Here is a 17,801-nt window from a genome sequence, read left to right as displayed (position 1 = left end):
ATATATATAAACATACACACAGTATGTGTATGAACTACATTAGGGAGATGTATCACTATATGTTCTAAACATATATTTATACAGATAGATATAAAGCATGAACAGTGTTAATATATATTTATATTATGTATGAATATCATTTTATTGATAGATAGATAGATAGATAGATAGATAGATAGATAGATAGATAGATAGATAGATAGATAGATAGATAGATAGATAGATAGATAGATAGATAGATAGATAGATAGGTGGTGTGCAGTCTATATACAGTATGTGTACTTGTGACAACAGGACAATGCATACTGTACGTGATGCACTGAGTCACAGATGCTTCCGGAAGGCTCTGATTCCCCAGAGCAGTCCAGGGAACTCAGACCTCCGTCACACCGTGTACCTGGAACTGAAAAAACCCTGGATCCATCCAACCATCCACATGTCTGGACAATGTAGGGTCTCCAGTTAACCTCCTGCAAATGCTTTGGATTGTGGAAGAACCCTGAGGAACCCACGCAGACGTGGGGAGAACATGGAGACTCCACACAAGAAGGCCTCCTGTGAGAATCCAACCAGGGATCTTCAGCTGGGAGGCAGAAGTCAGGTGCTGACCACAACAACACTGTGTGTTGTATACACACACACACACACACACACACACACACACACACACACACACACACACTGGTTGCTCTGAGGTGATGCTGAAGGCAGTGGCTCCAGCTCAGAAGTCGAATTACCCTCTGCTCATTCACAAGCATCTCCCGGACATGTCCACATCTACACAGAACAATGGCGTGGCCAGCTTCTCCGTGATGGATCCTGCTTTGACCAGGTGGACGTTCCTCCACAACAACAGTCCTGGTAGATGGACGATGTGAAGAAAGCGGAGCTTCAGCCTGTCGGGACCAAGGGATGGAATTTAGCCGCAGGTTTCGTCATTGAGGACAGCGCGCCGCTTCCTCCCTACCTCTGAGGTCCTTCCACGCTTCCTGAGAAGACCAGGAGCCCTGTGAATTTGCGACCCAGCAGACCCGCGGACGGAGGCATCAGACCCTCATCCCCAAGGGACTGCGGGAAAGAAACCTCTGCCGGACCCGAGTCCGCCCTCTGGCCTGGGGCGGGAGGCTCTCAGCAGCCGACATGGCCGATGTTCCATCACATCGCAATGCAAGGGAAGGCTCGGCCTCCGCTAGATCTTCTCAGAGTGAAGACTCCAAGACCGAGAGGAGACAGGAGCGGTCTCTTGTGGACAGATGGACAGATATTTGATTCACCGTTTCTGGGTAGATTCTGGGGTGGGGGGGGGTTGCACTGCCTACCGATGCTCTTCCGGTTAATTGGAACCAGAAGAAGCCTGGATCTTGGCCTGGATCCCGGCGGAGGCGGGCTCGACCGCCACCTGCTGGACAGGCTGAGCCCGGGACCGAGCCCTCCACACACAGGTGGCTGCTAAGCAGCCTCCAAGTTACCTAACCTACAGATGTTAGTTACCAAGCTAACTAACCCGCTCCTGGGCGGGTGGGCGTGAAGCCGCGCAGCAACGCAACGCAACGCAACGCCCGGCTGCGGGTGTTGGGTTACGCGCGGGCAGGACGGGACAGGACACACCTCCGGAGGGAGGTGGAGATCGAGGAGCGGATCTCCGCCGCGCGGAGCCAGAGGTCCTCTCACGCAGGTCCGTGCCCGCGGTCCCCAGCAGCCGCGCCCGCCATGGGCAACCCTTTACGCGCGGCCGCCCTGCTGGCCTTCGTGGTTCTCTCCATCCTGGTGTCGCTGCTGATCGGCGGCGTGCAGCAGGCCGGGCCCGGCGGCCCCGGCGGCTCCGCCCGCTCCGGAGGGGCTGCGGCGGCGCCCGCTTCCCTGCGCCGGGCGCTGGACTCCCAGCTCCGTCAGCGGCGCGGAGAAATCCTGCCCCTGCTTTCGGCGGAGGATCCGCCCCGCTCGGAGCCCGACGGCGACCTGTGGGACGAGATCGCGCACGGCTCCAGAAGCGCGCACTTGGACGAGCTGGGCTGCGAGTCCCTGGCGGACCTGCGGCCGGTGGAGGTCCTGGGCTCCGGGTACACCAAGCTGGTGGTCAAAGCCCATCTGGCCGGCGGGCAACCGGTGGCGCTGAAACTCGTCAACGAGAAGGGCATCGACATGGGCAGATGCGTGGAGGACTTCCGAGATCCCCACGGCTGCCGGGAGCTGGTGGCCTACAAGCTGAAGAAAGAAATGGTCCTCCTGCAGAAACTTCGGCACCCCAACGTCATCAAGGTAAGAGGGGGCTCCGGTCTGGGCGCTGTGTTTATTTCAGTTATTGGGTTCTTCCAGTTTAACTCGCCACCCACCCCCGTCTGACCCTCGGGTCCAGTGGTGAGCAGACAAAGGACCCCTGTCTCCTCTGCTGCGGCCTCGAACCCGGACCGCGGAGCTGCTCATCCAGCCTGACACCCCCTCCCCCTTTTTTTAATCGATCCATGTCAGATCCCCCCCTTTCCAGGCTGAAGACATCTGTCTGTGTCAGCAGCATGAGGGCTGGCAGAACATCATGTCCTCTCGCTTCAGCCACGTTTATGGACCGAAGCTCAGCCTTCTCCGGCTCCGCGAGCTTCGAGCTGGTTTTACGTGTGTGTGTTCAGTCCTCAGTCCCGACTAACAGTTCCTCTCCACGCCGCAGCTCCGAGGTCACTGTGCGGGGACCACCGGAGGTCAGGAGGGACGGCTGGCGGTCATCCTGGAGCAGGGGAACCCTCTGCAGATGATCCAGCTGCTCCAGAGCCCCTGGGAGGACAGATTCAGGGTACGGCGCTGACACGCGGCTCTATCCTCCGCCCTTTATCCTTCACGCTCACCGCACCCCGGGAAGCCGAGGGACTCGGCCGTGCACGTCGTGCACGTGCGGCGCTTGCCCACGGCAGAGGCGAAGGACCATAAAAGGACGTCTGAACCTGGTGGAGGTCTGACACCCATCACTCTGTGCCTTTGGCTTTTGCTGCGATGAAGACCAGTCCTGGATTTAATCCACTGCAGGCCGGGAATGTCGTGTCATCACAACTGCGCACACACACACACAAACACACACGCACACACACACACACACACACACACAGGGCTCCCCGCAGTGTAACTTCTCCACTGCCTCCTGCCGTGAGCATACCTGTGACGGGGGTTGATCTAAGCCTCATTGTGTGTGTGTGTGTGTGTGTGTGTGTGTGTGTGTGTGTGTGTGTGTGTGTGTATGTTTGGTGGTGGGGGGTGAAAATTAAACGTGCACCCCCTTGTTTGTTTATTTATTTATTTATTTGTCGTGCCTGCTTGTGGAGGCCCCGGGCCCCGGGCCCCAGAGGGGGCTCCACGGGCACGACAGCAGCCGTCCAGTGAAACAAAGGTTAACTGATCCAGCACTAACACACACCCCGAATGTCGTAGGGGGCCATGAACGGGCCGGGGCCGCGGTAATCCGGGGGTGGTTTAGATTCAGCGGCCTCTATTTTCCCAGCTATGTCTGCAGCAGCGCAGGCCTCCCTTCTGTCAGAGGAGGCCCGGGTCTTTATTCCGCGCCACAGGGCCAGTGGAGACCTTTCGCAGGAAGTCACTGGCAAACGTGGCCCTTGTGATGCGCTATTTTTACATCCTGGTATTTTCAGCGGCACCATCCTGCCCATTACCCCGTCACGTGTGACGCTTCAGTTGAGTTTAGGAGCGTTTAGCGCCTAGATGGTGCGTCGCGTTGGAGCGGAGCAGAACCGGCACGCGCGACGAGTCCAGCCACATGGTCCGGGGCTCCCCGGGGGCCCCCGGCTGACTCGAAACACATTTTATGTCACGGAAATACACAGAGAAGATGAGGCAGGGAGCTCAGAGACGAGGTGAAAGACTGCTAATGTGTGTGTGTGTGGGTCCACACAGGTGTGTCTGGATCTAGTCAGGCTCTTGCACTTCCTGTCCCGGTCCCCGCTGGGCTCCGTGGCTCTACTGGACTTCCAGCCCCGGCAGTTTGTCACCGTTTCCGGCGAGCTGAAGCTGACCGACCTGGACGACGCCAGCGCCGAGGAAACCGGTTGCCGGGCCGACGGCGACTGCTCTCTCCGCTTTCCGCACCGGAACTTCACACTGCCCTGCTCGGCTCGGGGCGTGTGCGAGGGCTTCAACGAGAAGATGAACATCTACAATGCCTACAGGTATGCGGAGGAAGGCCAGATGAGACGTTAGCCCCGCCGGAGAAGAGTCGAGGAGACGAGGAGCCCCTCCTCTCCTCGAAAAGCTCTCAGTCCTCTGACAGCTTTATGGACTGTTTGTTTTCACACCTTCTCTCTGTGGGAACCGTGGGATGTGCCTCACTGAGATGTCTCTGCTTGGATCCAGGTACTTTTTCACCTACCTGCTGCCCCACCAGGCCCCGCCCGGCCTCACACACCTGGTGGACCACATCATGAACTCCACAGGTGAGACATCCTGACACGATGCGAGCCGCCACGGCAGATCGGAGCACAAATCGCTCCGCTGATTATGCGGAGTAGCTGCACGTCGGCACGCCGCCTCCCGCCGCGGGGCCGGGGCCTGCCTGGAAATCACACACCGTGGGAAAGGAGGGGAAATACGACGTCCATATTTCATACTGAGCCGTGACACCGCCTTGTATGTGTGTGCATGTGTCTGTGTGTGTGCGTGCATGTGTGCGTGCGCGCGTCCAGGTGAACTGAGGGCCGACATCAATCAGACGCTGGAGGCCTTTGAACACGTCCTCCACCTGTACAAGTCTGGCCTGCACCTGGATGGGCTGCCTCCATCAGCAGTCAGAGGTGAGGTGAAGCTCTGTCTCTGGGGACTCGGGGGGGTTTGACAGCTTTATTAAGCAGCTGGAATGAAGGGGCCGGAGCCGATCTCCAAACCCTCTCCGTTTCCTCCCCTTTCGGCTCGCCGTCCGAGCCGGCCGTCCGTCCCCCTGACCCGCCGTCTGCTTTGTGTTTTAAATACAAAGTCATTCTTTGTCACCCCCCCTCCCTCCCTCCTCATTTGTATTCCCTCAGTACAAACCCTCAAAGCGCCGCCCTCCCCGGGCTTCGCTCAGCCCTATGAAATATTAATACCAGAGAGCCTGGCTGCGTTCCTGCGCCGAGGTTTTTCCGACCCCCAGATGCCGGACTGTTTACGTAGCGGCGCTTTGTGAATTCAATCACAGATTCGGCGTCAAGGGGCCGGGGGTGTAGGAGCTGTCACCGGGGGGGGGGGGGGGTCCATGAGTGAAACATGCTGCTGATCCAGTGGCTGATAAGACCTTGGTGTGGAACCCAGGGCTCGGGTTTGGCTGGTGAAGATTCTCCTCCTTCTTCTTCTTCTTCTTCTTCTTCTGTAGTACAACTCCAGTTTTCCGTTCACCTCAGGAGAAGTGATGCTTAAAAAAAAAAAAAGAAGGGGGACGGAGTCTCAATACCAGTTTGGAGTCCACTCGGGAGGTGGAGGAGGAGAGGGCGGCTTCTCCTTCAGCTTAAGGAGTCAGACGGAGTCACCTGGTGTGGATCTAGAAACCTCTAGATGGACCTTTTCCAGTTTGACCTCTTATTCCAGTCAATGTTGTTGAGCAACATCAGGTCGAATGACTCAACCATGGCAGGAGGAGGGGAAAGAAGAAGAAGGAGAGAGGAGGAAATCCACCACCTGACTGTTGTGAAGAACAGAAAAACACTGGCTCATAAAAGAAATCCCAACAGCAGCCAAAGACCTCCATCTGGTCTCTGTGGTGTTTGGAGAGAGAGAGAGAGAGACAGGTAGCAATGGTGATTTCAAATTGCTGGCAGATGGCAGCTTCATTGCTGATGTAAATGTTCTGTGGCTGAGATGGTGCGTGACGGGTCAGAGCGGAGAAGATCCCACAGCTGTGGTGATGCGGGAGAACGGCGGCGCGGGTCTCCGGCGGGAGAACTCTCGGAGGGCTCGGGCCCTGTGTGCGTTCCCGACGCTCGGGGGGGAGGCGGGGGGCGGGCCTCATATCCAGGTCCTGGAGCTCCACAACAGGCCCCGTCTTCTCTCCTGAAGGATTCTTCAAACAGTCCTTGTTCTGTCAGACCCAGAAGACCCAGACAGATCCTGTGTCTTTTTCCTCTTAACAATACCCCCCTCCCCCCGCCGCCGCCGCCACCCCGCCCCCCCATCCATCCCCCCACCACACACACTCGCCACGCCAGCACAAAGGCCCTGTCTGTGAGTCCATATGGAGACGGGCGGTGCAAACTGTTAACCTCTCCCAGTTTGGTGTGTGTGTGTGTGTTTCTGCTGTTGAGGGAAGGAATTCTATCATCCGTGCAGTGTGGAGGTCGAGGAGGGTTTGAAACCCGGCTTCAGCGGCAGGATTTCGCACGTTCGCTCCGCGCAAAACTCCGTCTTCGTCTGTTTCCATGGAGACAGCGAGGAATCAGGGAAACACAAGAGGTATAGGTGACCCTCCCCATATTTGGTGTTTTTATCAATTCAACAGAACCCCCCCCTTAAACTCCCAGGGTGATTAGAGCATCGTGAAGTTCCTGCCGGTGTTTGGCGCCGTGTCCTCTCTAGCGGTTCCCGAACAAAGCAGCTCCGTGACTCGGTCGGATCTCCGAGTAGAGTCAGACCCGACCTCTCTTTCTCCTCCGATCCCGAGGAGCTCAGGAAGCCGACCCGGCCGCACGCTTCTTCTGGGACGCTGTCTCTCCACGGGGCGTATTGGGACTTTTCCATCTCGTACAGGAGTCGCTCCGTCACCATGTGCTCCCGCCCTGTAGATTACACCCAGATGCGAGGCGTGAGGACGTCGGGGGACGTGGACTTCCGCTGCTGGCCCTCCTACAGCCAGCTGGGCTGCGTGCTCTCCGTGCACAGCCTGCGAGAGGCGGCCTTCATCTGCAGCTCCCATCCGCAGTGCAACAGCTTCAGTGTGACGGGCCAGAGGACGTGGACGGGTGAGTAAAGCGTCAGACGTCCTCTTCGGTTCTCCCTGTCGACCCGACAGGAGGGAGACTTCTCTGCCGCCTCCTCCTCCTCCTCCTCCGGAGTCTTCTGACGAGTCTTCTAAAGTGTCTCGTCTTTGAGGACGTCGAGTCAGAACATGCACGACTGTTTGCCGACGCGTTCCTTGTGTTCTCCGCCGGCAGGTCACCTCCTGGCCTCCTTCAGGAGCAGCTTCAGCCACCTGGTGCCCGACGGGACGTCCGAAGTATACGTGAAGAAAACCAAAGTTCTTGAGAATTCCACGGCGCGGTAGACGGGCCGGTCCCGCCCGGTCTCAGCGCTCAGGATGAGGACTGCCCCAGGGGGTGGGGGGTGGAAGTGTCGCACGTGAATGTGATGTATTTATAGGCTTCTGCTCTGCGTTTGATCCGCCTGCCAGCTACTATTTAAAGGGATTTCCCTTCAGGTACGGTTAAAGGAGGGCGTGCCCCGGCTCCTCGCCCGTCGCACGCTTGCATCGCCGGGCCCGGTCTCCAAAGGACTTTTTTTTTTCAAGCCAAAGATCTAACGAGGGCAGCCGCCACAGCCCGGCGGATGACGCCGGAGGAGAAAACAAGCTCTTAGACAAACTCACTTAGACGAGGAGGCTCTGCGGTCGCCGCCGGCCCGTGCCTGACGAGGCCAGGCCCTCAGAGCAGCCCCTTCCAAATGCCTAGCAAACGCAGCTAATCACGCTCAGATTGGCCATTCTTCTTTACGATTGTGCATTTATTCTATACGTGCACCTTGTGGGTGAAGCTTTTATTTTCAATGAAAAATGATTCCCCCCGGTGTTTTTTTTTCTTTTTGTTTTTTTATACCCTTCACTTTTTGTAAATGTACAGTTTTTGCAAATGGATATTTTATAAATGTATTGTTTCCTCTACTCCTACGACCATTTACATTGTTGATAAGCCAACCAGCATCATATGTGTGTGTGTGTGTGTGCGTGCGTGCGTGTGTGTTAGTTTGTGGGGGTAGGGGAGGCTGACATGTCCACACCGGCTTGGTTTTTCCGTGTGTTTTCAGTCCTTTATCTGCTCGCGTGCCCCGCAACTGCAATCCATGGTCCCTGTGAAAGAGCCGGGCTGCAGACCTGCAGAGTTTGCACAATACTGGAGGAATGCGCTCAAAGGCCGCCTCACGCTGGGCTCATTATGGGCCTTAATTAATACATGTAAATCAGCTTACTCACTGGGGCCTTCTCGTGGGGGGGGGGGAGCTGAAAGACAAAGGCAGCCAACGGGACAATCAGAGCCGGATCTGCGGTTTACACACGAATGGGCTCGTCATCCGGGCCTGTCAGGAGGCAGAGATAAGGGCGAGCCTTCAGGGTGGCGGGCCGGGAGCTCTGTAGGTCCAGACTTGTAGCTCCAGGACTCACTGGTGCCTGAGAAGGTCCAGATCAAATACCTGGGATGTTTTGATAGGAGCCAGAAGCCTGGTGTTCTACCCAGCGCTCTGCACATGGGCATTGCTGCCCACTGCAAAAAGTTTTCAACAATGCGGAGGGTGTTGACTTCTTGTACGAGACGCCCTTTCCGCCGGTCGGGAAGGGCGTGTCCAGCCAGCGGGATGAGACTTATTGCGTGGGCCGCAGGTGATGGTTGCCCGCCCGGTCCTGTGTCGTCTGCACAGAGGCTGATCTTGCGATAACGGCCCCCCCTGTCAGATCAGATAAAGCGGACCGGCTCAGTGTGCGGAGCATCCACCGGGCCGAGAGCTGACTGTGCAAACGGTCGATAGGGAGAAGGTCCTGCCGGCGCTGCTGCGGAGACGTCTCGGCTACGGCGCGCGGATGGTCATCGGGCTGGGACTTCAGGAGCTTCGCGGGAAATCTGACCGCTGCCGATAAGGTTTTGGCGTCTTCTGTTAAGTATAAGTGGGTTGCAGTGGTTAGACCTTCTGCCACTCAAACCAGAAGGTCCCTGTTGTCCCCAACAAAGGGCCTTTGTGTATGAAGTCTCTGTGTCTGAGTGGGGTTCCTCAGGGTTCCTCCCAAAGGCCAAAAACATGCAGGAGGTTCACTGGAGGCTCCCCATTGGTTGTTCTTCTCTACATGATGCGCGAATGAGGGGGTGAATGCTCGTACAGAGGAACCTTGACTTCCGAGAGCATCCGCCTGGGTGTTTTCCGAGATCCGAGCCGTGGCTCAGAAGATGTTTAACTTTGTGATTGGAGACTAGAGCGGGATCGGTGTGTCACAACCTACTGTCTGTTAAGTTGCGTTGAAAGACAGCGGGACGGCCGCCCGCCACTCGGTAGCCCCCGAGAACATCATGGAAAAACACAAGCGAGGTGTGCGTGTCGTGGATTCGTTGTCAAGATGTTATCATCGAGATACGGCGACGATACGAAGACACGTCATCTGTGAGAAGACAGGAGACATTCAGGGGGATTTGGAAGGTCGATGGACGTCAGAAGAGTTGTTCAAGGCCAGTCAGGGACGGTTTAATGGTTTTAAAAAGAGGAGCGGCTTCACTCCGTTCATCGATGGGGTTTAGACAGAAAGTGTAGCAAAGTGTACACGTAATATTTAGCAACACATTGTAGCATTGTAGCATTACGCATGGAGCCAGTCAGTTAAGAACAGAGCACCACATGAAAAATTTCTTCACATTTTCTTTGATTATGCATTATTATGGATTATGGATTATTACTTCGTGCAGTATTTGTTCTTTTTATAGTGCATTTTTCTCATTCCAAAACACGTGACGAAAGTGGAAATTGAATGGATTAATAGCGTTTCACTTAATTTCAGAGGATATACAAGCTCAGTCACGGAACCGATTCCTCTCCTGAGTCAAGGTGTTATTGTGTCTCTGATGAGTGAATGAGCGAGCCTGAGTGCAGGATAAGTGGTGGAGATAGTGGATGAGTGTGAGGCTCTGGCTTCCAAATGGCTAGCTTAGCCTGGCTTTGTTTACTGATCGGCATAACTTTTTCACCTGCTTTAAAGCTTAGTTAACAACAATAAAGTTAATATTTCTTACACAGATGTACTTTTCCTCATCAAACACCCGGGGTTTCATGTAGCCCCCCTGGCTAGTGTCTCTTAGCATGAGCTAATAGCTGCTCTGCCGCAAAACAAGGTCCTCAGTGTTGGTGCCGGAGGTTTCGGTTGGGGGCTCCCTGCAGCTCCACTCTGCTCCGTTGAGTCTCAGAGTGTTTCCTCTGCTCGCCTGGATGTGTGTTTATTTAGTCTGAAATGTGCGGCGCCCCCGGCCCCCGGACCCGGCCCCCGGCCCGCACTGCCGCCAGCGCTTGTTGGGATGTTAAAGTTGCTTTCTGTCTCGGGTCACTGTTGGTTTTCCATGATGGTGAAAAACACAGGATCCTGTTTTATTTGTGTGTGTGTGTGTGTGTGTGTGTGTGTGCGGCGTCCCTGTGTTTACACTATGTCATTGACAAGTTGGTCTCTCCTCGAGGGTTTGGGGAACCAGGAGGGGGGAGGCTGTCTTTTCTCAGCGCCATACCTCTCCATTTCTATTTTTTCAAGGTTCCAGTTTCACCCGGCTTGTTTCCGTCGGGTTTTATTCATGACCTCCATCTGGAAATAATATGTGTTCATGAAAACAAGCCATCAGCAATTTTAGGGAAGAGTTGGTGTGTGTGTGTGTGAGAGAGAGAGAGAGCGCGGGGGCGGGGGTGGGGGGGTTCTTATGTAGGGTTTAGACTCCTCATACAACTGCCGAGGCAACATGTTAGCGCAGCGAGGAAGACGACTGTGACGCCGCCTCCACCATCCCCTCCCAGAGCCCTGGTGCAACGTCTCTGGTCTGGATCCAGCTATGAATCCACTGCAGAGTTAGTCTTCAAGTGTTGGGAAACCGCAGCTGCAGGGAGAAATGACGTGTCGGGCCGCTCTCCGCCAAGAGGTTTGACCTTGGCCGAGATTGAAAATATGCATTAAGTCAATGAAAGCCTCCACGTTTCTGCAGGAGAGGAGGTCTGGCTCAGGTCTGAGCGGCTTTGCCTCGGCACCGCCGCACACGCCAGACGGGCCCCTCGCAGCAGCACTTTTAGCCTGTTTGTCCCGAGCGCAGAGGCTCCTCGGCGGGCCGCTCACCGTCTGTCTGCCTCGCTGTCTACCCGGAGCCGATAGCATCTCTTTTAAGCCATAATGGCTTTAGCAGCCCTCCAAGGAGAGGCCAAGTAGGTGTGTGTGTGTGTGTGTGTGTTTGAGGGGAGGTTTCCATTTCTGCCTCAGGGGGCGGGGGCGTCTGGATCATGTTCTAGAAGCCCTGAAGTTAACCCCAGTCAGAAGGTTCATGCTAACCGCCGAAGCCGCAGAGAGAGGCGCAGTGGGCCGGCGTCCCGTGACGTCTCTGCAGCGAGTCTGTCTGCTTCGTCCCCAGAAGAAACAAGGAGAAGGACACTCCCCGGGGGGGGGGGGTCAGGACACGTATGTTTCAGAGAAGGCAGCTCGCCGCCCTATGTTTGGATAAAATGCCAGGAGATCCCCACATGTTCTGCTGCTTTGCATTCCCTGCTGCTTCATCACAGCAGCAGGCTGGATCAGTTTTCTCTGTAACACCCCCCCCCCCACACACACACACACACACACACACAATCCATCCATCATGTGGAGGCTCTGGAACCTCTTTTCCCCAAGTAGCCCTCCTCTGCTCGGCTGAGCCACCCATCTGCATTCCAGCCACAGCCTTGATAGCTTTACAATTAATTAAGGCCCTGGCTGCTGCTGTCCAATGTTTCCCAGGTCATCCAGTCCTTCCTCCTCCTCCTCCTCCTCCTCCTCCTTCTCTTCCACCTCCTTCTCTTCCTCCTCCTCTGCTCCTCCTGCCAGCCTCTCACAACACCTCTCCGTATCCAAGTCACAGCCCACAACTTCTGGGAAGCATGTGGAGTTTCCCCTGTCTTTCAACTGGCCCAGACCCGAGGGCAGGGCTGCAGAGGATCTGGGGTTGTGGTGTGTATGTGTGTGTGTGTGTGTGTGTGTGTGTGTGTGTGTTGCTTCCTCCCGCTGCTGTTCAAATTAAAGTGCTTGCCTTTTGTTGCATGCTCTGGAATCCCCTCCGTCACACCTCAGCCGTTCCTGGACGGGGGAGGGGGGTTGTCGCCCTCCGCCCTGGGGGAGCCTTCCCTCTTCCCTCTCCGCTGGAGTCACATCCTGCCTTTTTTGCAGAGGTGTATTCAACAGTTTGAAGAGATGGAGGTCCCAGCGGTCCTGCTTCTGCCCTTCTTACGCGGGGTCGTGAAACCAGCACTGCGCTTCGACCCTTTATTGTTTCCGGAGCAAAGGCTTTTTGAAGACGCTCTTGTGTCAACTGAGCGTCAGATATCAGATATCGTTCTCTTTCTGTGCTTTTGCTAAAAAGTAAAATCCCTACACGTCCCAAGTCGCGGGGACGGTGTGTGTGTGTGTGTGCAGTGCAGCGCCCCGGCAGGCTGTTAAACCTGTGGAGAGCTCCAACGCCGCTCTTTGCCACAAGTCCCCAATTAGGGGTCTGCCCACACAGCCGTAAAACAGTTAGGGGAATCATTGAGAGGCTGTTAGATTTCACACTATTAAGAGTTCATTAGTGCCTGCACACACACACACACACACACACACACACACACACGCACACACGTGGCTGCTGCTGCCGTGAGAGGATCATTAACGGAGGACGCCTGTAAATGGGCCCTTTCACTCGTATTAATGAAGCCCCTTCGGCCGTGGCCTGTGCGCGCTCAGTGGGAAATGTGCTTTTCTTATGTATGAGCGTGTCTTCTGGATGTGCCTGTCATTAAACTGCGACTGCGGGTGATTTCCACGCTATTGTAATCATGGCAGTAACGCCGTGGAGCTGAGGGGTTATCATGGGACCGCTGCGTTTAACCACCGCAAGCAGTTTAGCAATTGGTGTTCTTTATTTGAATTTTAATAGATAGAGAGGAGAAGTGTGTCGTGTGCAATGTTTGGGTATAATCACCGGGGTTTCACAGGGAAACTGGGTTCCTTCTGAGATCTTCTGCTTCCACCAGCACCTGGCGCTGCAAGGAGTCGCCATCCCCACTTGCATCGCAAAACAAATGTCGGCCATATTTGAAGGAGTGCACGTAGAGAGCCGTGGAACAGCCTGATCGCGGGGTTCATGGAGGAAGCGGAGGGCTTGTTTTTCCGGGGGCAGCGGGGTAAAACCACCGGGGAGAACACGCTCGATTGATAATCGGCTCTTCGGCCTCCTTGGAGCACATATTTGCTCCAAATTGAGCACAAGTGTTTTGTTCGACTCCAGTGATCATGGTGCAGACGAGGAATAAATAGAGCCTGACACGGGGAGGAGGGGGAAAATCGTGGTTGAATGAGCAGGAGTTTATCTTGAGGTCGACTCGGGTGGAGATGAAATATCCCGCTCCGTCCAGTCTGGAAGAGATGAATCATGACGTGTTGTCATGGTGACTATATTTCCATCCATAGAGTCAATACTGAAGACCTGGGAATGTGGACTCCGAGCTTCCGATGGTGGTCATCGGTTGAGCAGCAGATGAGCACCTTCTCAACATCAACACCGACCAAATGCAGGTTCTGGTGACTATTCATTTGAACCTGTGTTCATTCAAAGCAGCCACCAGAGGTTTCCACCGTCTAGTCCCGATGTTATTTCTACAGCTCCAAATCCCAACCCAGTAGTCTGAAGATACATTCCTTAAGAGGAGGTACAAAAACCCGGCATCTCCCCAGGAGCATGCACTCAGCAACAGCAGTCAGCGAGCTTAGCATTAACTCCGAGCCTTCCTAAAACAAAAGGTTTTGGGCCTGTTGTTAACCAAAGAGAGGGTGTCTGTTCAGGTCGGACCTCAGGTTGCCTCGGAGCAAACCTCCAACCTTTCCTGTTTGTTTCTATGCAGATGATGACGTAGTTTGAGTTGGTCCGGCCTGCTTTTGACGGAAGACGCTTTGGTTTGACTGGTTTCCGAAGCAGTTAGATATTCAGTGTGTGAAAGAATGTGGAGCTCCTGCCAGGATCTTGCAGGAGGACATAACTCCCCCGTCCTTCTGCCTCATGGAATGGGTTTTGGACCCTTGAGAGTTTTGTCTTCATACTCAGACAGAATATACACTTTAACTTTCTCACTCACTGCTATTTCTTCTCCAGAGGTGAACTGATATAAATCGTAGCGTCTGAGCCCCGTTCCGCAGAAAGCTTTCCAAATGTGCAGCCCTGGCTGTCTGAGTGGATAGCCCGCAGGGTTTCAGTCGCCCTTTGCGAAATGGCAGCCGACGACTCCGGTCCACCCTGTTGAAGGAGGTCGACTCGAGTTCGTGTGATTTCCTGGTGTAAAGGTCTGTTCCCTGGTCTGGATGCGGCTCATCTTCCTGCAAAGACCCTCCGAGTCACAGCTCTCCAAGTGTTTCCCGGAAGGTATGTTCAGAAGGCGCCACTATAAGTCACCGTTACTGCAATCAGTCACTTGGTTTTAAGTCCAGCTAGCGAGCATCCTATCTAACTCTGCATATTCTGAGATATAGTACAGCGTCCCAGACGTTTCAGTGGACGCGCACGTGGGCTTCTCGTGGGAAAGATGAGACCCCGAGCCTGGGTTCAAGCGTGAGCGATGTTCTCTCCTGACCCCGGTCAAACATAAGCAACATTTGTGATTCCTGCTCTGAGTAAACTGGGATTTCACCATCGGCCATTTTTCCGTAAAGTTGTTGTTTTCATTTCGTTATCTATTTACCCGGACTTTACGCAGTCAGGCGTTGTCTTGTTGAATGACAACTGGGATGGACTTCGCCTCAAGCAATCCCGAGTGCAGGGTAAGGGGTGGAGAGAATGAAGAAACCAACAAATGCATGAAGTTTCCTCTTTTAAGGTGCGTATGAGGCAGTAGACTCCAGAGTGAATGAGCAGATATGCAGTCCTGCAGGACTCCTTCTGCTCCCGTGACTTAACCACAGAAGCACACTTTTCAAAGCTCCGCCTCTCTTTGCCTGCGGACGTCCTGCCTGTGACCGACCAATCGCAGCAGCTCGGCTGCTTGTTTATATGAAAACATTATAATGTCTGCCGCTGCAGAAGATAACGCCTGAAATGAAGCCACTTAACCGACGCATTATGAATCACTTAGGTGCCATTTTGAATGAGGTGTGGTAAATCCCATCTGTAAAAATACACACACACACACACACACACACACACACACACACACACACAAAGGCGGAAACTTCACTTTGTTTACCAGAGCAAGGGTCGCGAGGTCTTTATGGGGTGATGGGGAGGGGGTGTTTGTAAAAGGGCCTTCAAGCTTTTCTGCAAACAAGAGCGCGAGATGTGGCATCAAAGGTGGAGCTGGTGTGAAGGCCGGGGTTCTGCCCCCCCCCCCCCCCCCCAACCCCTCCGGCCTGGCTGTTTTCTCCAAGTCCCATGATAACCCCGGTGGCTGCTGCAGCGAGCACGGCGCTGCAGGACAAGTCGACCATCTGACCCCACTTAGTCACATGCTGGACGATAATCCTCTCGGTCAAGTGACAAAGGGTCAGCTGAGTGAGCCTGGGAGTAATTCAAGAAGGGTGGGGGGTGGGGGTGGGGGTGGGGGTGCTCTGAGCGGTCGGTTGTCCTCAGAGAGACGGATGTTCTGCTCAGAACTATGCAGCTTCTGCTGCGAGACGCTCCGGAGGCACATCTGGAGGTCTTCTTTGTTTCCCATGAACGGCTTTTCTCTCCCCGTTCTTTTGCTCCTCCTGCCTGGTTTCCGTGGACGCGGGTGTTCACACACCTGGAGAAGGTTCCAGACTTTAGCTCAGACACTCCCGACCTCCACCGGGATGTGGGTTTCTTCTCTCTCGTTCTCTCATCTATTCATGTTTTAGAATCCAGGTCACTTGAATAACCGGAGCCGCCGTTCTGTGACATGTTAGCGCCCCCCACAGGACGCAGAGGCCCCTGCCGGCTCATTCGCCGGAGGGCGCCGGGCTGACCGTCCGGAGATGAGGTGGACCCTCCGGGGGTTCTCTGTTCTTTGAGGGACGGCAGGAATAAGCAGAGAGGACGATCGGTTCTCAATGGGTGTCCTGCTGGGGGGTCGGGCTCCAGCTGAGACCTGCCTGGCGGACACATGAGAAGATGCACGGATCAGAGCCCTGGAGGCCAGAGGGAAACCGTATCCCCGGGGAGAGACGCCGACCGATACAAATTTACAGTCCAATAGTTTCACGTGGGTCCTGTGATTGACGTGTCCGCTGGCCACTGACGGGCCGGCTGGAAAAGAGGGGCGGGGGGCGCGAGAACATCTAAAAGCCTCTCGCTTAGGAGATGAAACGTGAGTGGAGTGGAGGAACCGACGACAACAAAGGTCATCTTCTGGAGAAGCATGGAGGGGCTATCTCAACGGAGCGGACCTCCTTCCAAGGCCGTGTCTGACTGCGAGGGGCTGCCGATGGGTGAGCAAACTACCGGACCGTGACACGTCTTCTGCTGCGGGACACGGAGTGTGTCTGCGGAAATGTGGGGCCGTTCCCGCTTCGGCTCCAGACGTCCGCAGGGACGCTCCGAGGCTGCATGCTCAGGCCCTTATATGGAAGGCTGAAACGCTGGGTGGGGGCGGGGGGGACGACACACCCTCTGGCCCTGCTCCTGGAGAAAGATGTGGCCTGCAGACCTGGATCTGTCTGAGAACAGTGCATGCAGGTGCCTGCTTGTGTGTGTGTGTGTGTGTGTGTGTGTGTGAGTCAGGCATGAGTGAGAGCTAATGTCCTGTAATTGCAGCCGTGCTGACAGACAAACAATCGCTTTATAATGGAAACCTTTCCACTCCCTCTTTAACTCCATCACCCACTCTCTCACCCACTCACCCAGTCATCCACTCACTCATTCGTCCAAGTCGGTCGGGTGTTTAGACAACTCGGCGAGAGAAAAAGCCACTCGTGCCCTCGGGGATCTGAACCGCAGCCTTAGTGTCCGTCGTCGGGGTTACATTCGCCGTTGCCTGGGAGGTAACCCTAATCTCACGACGGCCATTAGCCGATCTGTTTCCTGAAGGGGAGAGAAAATTCCAGGAAACTCCTGCCGTCTGACTCAGAGAAGCCAGCGGGAGGAGTAGACGCCGGGGACGTGTTTAAATTGGAGACGTCCTCTCACGTCGTGGAGGGTCAGTCAGATGCCTCCTGTGGGGACAGGCCAGGGATATCAATCGTTACGGATACAAGGATCTGCAGGTCTGAACGAAGAATGTCCAGGGGGCATTTTAAAGTCCAAGCAGATGCATAAATGAATGGTTGAAGGACATTAGCACTTGTCCGGAGCTCAAGTCATCAGAGGTCATCGGCGGTCATTGGAGGTCATCAGGGGTCACGGGAGGGTCAAATGGTTGGTATTTGAATCCATTTCTGTTTGAATTCAAATCTGAATTCTCAGGACACGTGTTGCTGTGCTAAGAATGAAGATGCAGCTGCAGGTGTAGAAGACAGAGATGGGAGCAGCTATGTTGTCTGGTTTGGAGACACTTAGGAGAAGACAGGAGGAGGATGGGGAGGATCAGGAAGGAGTCCAAAAGAGGGGCAACACGTGGTAGATGTTCTGGAGATAAAGTGACACTGAGATGGTTTGGACATGGACAGAGGAGGGATGGAGAAGATCTGGGTAGAAGGATGCTGAGGTTGGAGCAGGTTGAGAGGAACACCGGAGAGGACGTTTATGGATGAAGAGGGAGAGAGGGGGAAGGTAGAATGAGAGGCGGGTGATTGGCTGAGGCTTAAATGGAGGCAGATGATTGGCTGAGGGGAAGAGGACAGGAAGTCAGTGAGTATGAGAGGAGAGGGTTACATGGAGGTGGCTGGGTGATTGGCGGAGGCCCCTGGAGGGAGAACCCCAACAGAGAAGAAGATGATGTGGTGAAGAAGGTGCGTC

At 54.9% G+C, this 17,801-nt stretch overlaps 2 protein-coding genes across 2 annotated transcripts in view; both read left to right on the top strand.

The window, feature by feature from the left end:
• The first annotated feature begins 785 nt into the window (after positions 1–785).
• On the top strand, positions 786–7,834 carry pkdccb (protein kinase domain containing, cytoplasmic b). Its single transcript, XM_086153162.1, has 7 exons — positions 786–2,259; positions 2,663–2,785; positions 3,895–4,166; positions 4,351–4,430; positions 4,680–4,787; positions 6,744–6,920; positions 7,113–7,834. Exons 1-7 carry the CDS (start codon positions 1,711–1,713, stop codon positions 7,220–7,222), a joined length of 1,419 nt encoding a protein of 472 aa, XP_086009288.1. The 5' UTR covers positions 786–1,710; the 3' UTR covers positions 7,223–7,834.
• An 8,072-nt stretch (positions 7,835–15,906) lies between these two features.
• Positions 15,907–17,801, top strand: part of eml1 (EMAP like 1) — a 31,460-nt gene continuing 29,565 nt past the window's right edge. The window contains exon 1 of the mRNA XM_086153064.1: positions 15,907–16,336. Coding sequence (XP_086009190.1) covers positions 16,267–16,336 — 70 coding nt within the window. The 5' untranslated portion in view covers positions 15,907–16,266. The remainder of the gene's footprint in view (positions 16,337–17,801) is intronic.

Source organism: Fistularia commersonii, chromosome 1 (assembly GCF_037954325.1).
Source record: "Fistularia commersonii isolate RoL2024-O1a breed Wild chromosome 1, RoL_Fcom_v1.0, whole genome shotgun sequence".
Lineage (NCBI taxonomy): Eukaryota > Metazoa > Chordata > Actinopteri > Syngnathiformes > Fistulariidae > Fistularia > Fistularia commersonii.
Note: the sequence above shows the minus strand (reverse complement) of the source record. Positions and strands in the feature narration are given on the sequence as shown.